Raw genomic sequence first — 3,173 nt, forward strand, 5'->3', positions numbered from 1 at the left:
AAACACTTTTTGGACAATTAACTGTAAGAAAACAGGTATTCAATACTTAGGCTATATTCTAGACTCTTTAAAGAGGTCTATATGAAAAAAAACAAAACCCTTGATAGTTTAAATAATTCTTTAAGTCCAGGATAAGTGAAGCTTCCTTGGCTAATTGGTTTAAATTAGCAAATTTTCTAACCAAGCATGAAGCACTGCTAACTGGCCAACAGTTTTACTGCTTTTCAATTTGCAAATCCAAAGTCTGCTGTAGTTCTTCTTACACTTCATTGTATAATGTGGAGGAACAGCTGTAAAATGTGCAGAATGTTCTCAAAGAAATGCTTTACAAAAGAGTGAGAGGCTTCACTGGCAGACTTCTTTTAACCCAGCATTGCCACTTCAGATGAGAAGTTGTGCACTATGCGTTATATCTGTATTCACAGTAAAACTTGCAGGAGGTTCTGAAGGCATCCTCACTATTTTAATGCACTGAATTAAGATTTTTTTTTCTGACACTTTGAATATGAGACAAAAAAAAAAAGGAAACACAGTACAGTCTAAAATAACTTTATACTGTTTCCAATTTAAATTAAAGCTATTCACAGCATGGAATGTGAACACCCATCTCTTGGAAACGTTCCTATAGTAAGGTTTCTTAATGGAGAAATATTACAGCCAAATGAGAGGCAGCTGTCTATGAACAGATTATCCTGCTCTTTTTAAATAAAATAACATAGAAATCCTTGGTAGGGTTTCACAAGGGTTGTTAATCCACTTTTGTACTTTTGATTCACTATTGCAGGTTTTAGTTTCTGTTGTATGGTGTCTGCACTAGAAAAGCAGATAACGGATCTGTTACTGTTGCTCACAGAGAAGAAATAGAGCTCTTATCCTTGAATACACAGCAAAAAGACTTAAGTAGGTACTCACATGTGTACTGGAATGCCTGGAGTTGTCCCTGAAATACTTGGTCTTCATGGTTTTGGAGCTGTATAACTTGTAATTATATTTTTAAATGTTGATGAGGAGCTGGGTATTTGTGGCTCTCTTCTAAGCCTGAGTTGAGTAGTGGCTTTACATTAAACCAGAAATAAAGCAAGTAACCTTTTCCTTCCCATCTATCACCTCTCTTTCCTTTTTTCTTCTTCTAGAAGACAGTCCTTGGAAAGCTCTAAATGGGGGTTGTCCAATCCAGACTGATGCCAGGAATTCTGCCTACCCTTTCCCAGTGTGCCCCTTCAGCACCGGCCCTGCCACCAATGGCACTTTGCAGTGGCAGCAGGAACCCTCCAGCACGTCCATGGTGTCAGGATGGATCAGTGAGTTAAACCTCAACGAAAACTCAGGTCAGCCCTTGGCACCACCCACAAAACGCCACTGCAGGTCCCTTTCGGAGCCAGACGAGCTGGCTCGCTGTCGCTCACCCTGGAAACCTGGCAATTCAAAGGTTTGGACTCCCGTGTCAAAGAGACGATGCAACAGCGGTGGCAGCGCAACCTTGCAACGCTGCAACAGTCATGGAAGTGCGACCTTGCAGAGAAGCACAAGCATCAGCCTGCCACAAAACATACTGTCCCTCAATAACGTCTTCACCGTCACCAGCTTCAACACATCACCAGTACCCAGACCTTCCTCTGCCAGCAGCGGGTTTGTGGACAGCAGCGAGGGAAGCACGAGCTCCAGTACACGCTGGAATTCCGGAGGGCCCTGTGACTTTAACCCAAGGCGTCGCCTCTCCCTCTCCCAGGAGCACATCACTGAGACCGGGAATCTTTTGCCTTCAGCCAACAGCACTCCCACCTCCACACCCGAGCTCAGCCGACGTCAGGGCTTGTTGAGGTGCCGCTCTCAGCCTTGTGTTCTGAATGAAAAGAAAAGCCGGCTAAAGCGCAGACGGGAGGAGGATGTACGATGGAACAGGCCGTCTTTAGACTTTTTTAAAATGACACGGGTGAGATCTTACTTTCCTCAGTTAGTGTGTGTGAAGGGAACAGTTGCAGACGGGTTATTTCTTGATAAATCAAACTAATTTGTAGCTGTCTTTAATACTGATCTGTACTAACTCCCCCAGTTCAGTGGAGTTCTTATTACGGGAAAAATACCAGTAAAATATTGAACTACATGCTGTGGAATATTCACTGAGCTAGCAGGTTTGCCTCCACTTCACTTAGCTGAAAGTCTGTACGACAGCATTGGTCCTTCTACCCTTGTGAGACAGTTTACTTATTAGCTTAGAGGATGTTCTCTTTTAGAAATATGACTTGATAAAGCTGTAGGGCAGGTAGTCAGGTGGCAAGCCACAGAGAATGACTTACTCATTGGCAAGTTTGGTAATGAGCTGTGTTCTTTGTACGACTAGACAATGTTCCAGGTTTTGTTTAAGATGCACATTTCTTACTTAAAGAAACAAATAAGACCCAATTAGCTGTGTTAATCACTGCTGAGATTGGGTTGCTGTATTCCGGAAATACTAGTGAATTTACTTTTCAATTGCATGTGTGGCCTAAAACAGATTTCTTCACTTAAGCTGAGTATAAAATTTAGAAGTTGCTCTTCTCAAGGCTAGATTAGTTGCTTGCATTCTTCAAGCTCTAGAGATCCTTTCATTTGTCCATATGTTATACTTAAGGAAGAATCAGCTGGAAAGGACCTGATAGAGCTCATGTCTATAGGAAGGGCTTTTTAAATATTTAGGTTTGCTACTGAATTGAAGAGTGTATATAAGACTAATGTTCAGGCATTCCTGATCGCTTTTTACTTTGCCTTATTTTGAAAGCTGTCTCATCTTAAGCTTGAGTAGTTTAAGCAGTTTCATTCTACGGTGTCATAGTTTGCTGGAGTAATTTTTTACTGTTTCAGTATAATCTTTCCACACTGTGTATTAAATGAAGGGAAGAAAGAATAGTTGGGAAATGTGTAGTCTTTTAAATGAGCTGAACTTCAATGAAGACATCTGTTTTAAAACTAGGAAAGGGCTGAAAATGCTTGAAGTAAACTTTGAATCAAGTTTTCAATCAATGATATGTTCTAGAATGGTGGTTTATTAGCCTATTATTAGCCATTATAAGTGTAACATTTCTTCATAACCTGTGTTCTCCTTGTGCCCCAAGTCCTAGCAAATGTATATACTTTGGAACTTACATTGTGGTCCTAAACATGTATCTCTAAGCTTAAAAAAAAAAAACAAAAAA

The 3,173-nt window shown here is 40.7% G+C and overlaps 1 protein-coding gene across 1 annotated transcript in view; it reads left to right on the top strand.

Annotated features, from left to right (window-relative positions):
- Nucleotides 1–3,173, top strand: part of FAM53A (family with sequence similarity 53 member A) — a 14,782-nt gene extending 11,609 nt beyond the window's left edge. The window contains exon 2 of the mRNA XM_010710670.2: nt 1,052–3,173. Coding sequence (XP_010708972.1) covers nt 1,052–2,011 — 960 coding nt within the window. The 3' untranslated portion in view covers nt 2,012–3,173. The remainder of the gene's footprint in view (nt 1–1,051) is intronic.

The sequence above is a fragment of the Meleagris gallopavo genome, chromosome 4 (assembly GCF_000146605.3).
Source record: "Meleagris gallopavo isolate NT-WF06-2002-E0010 breed Aviagen turkey brand Nicholas breeding stock chromosome 4, Turkey_5.1, whole genome shotgun sequence".
NCBI lineage: Eukaryota > Metazoa > Chordata > Aves > Galliformes > Phasianidae > Meleagris > Meleagris gallopavo.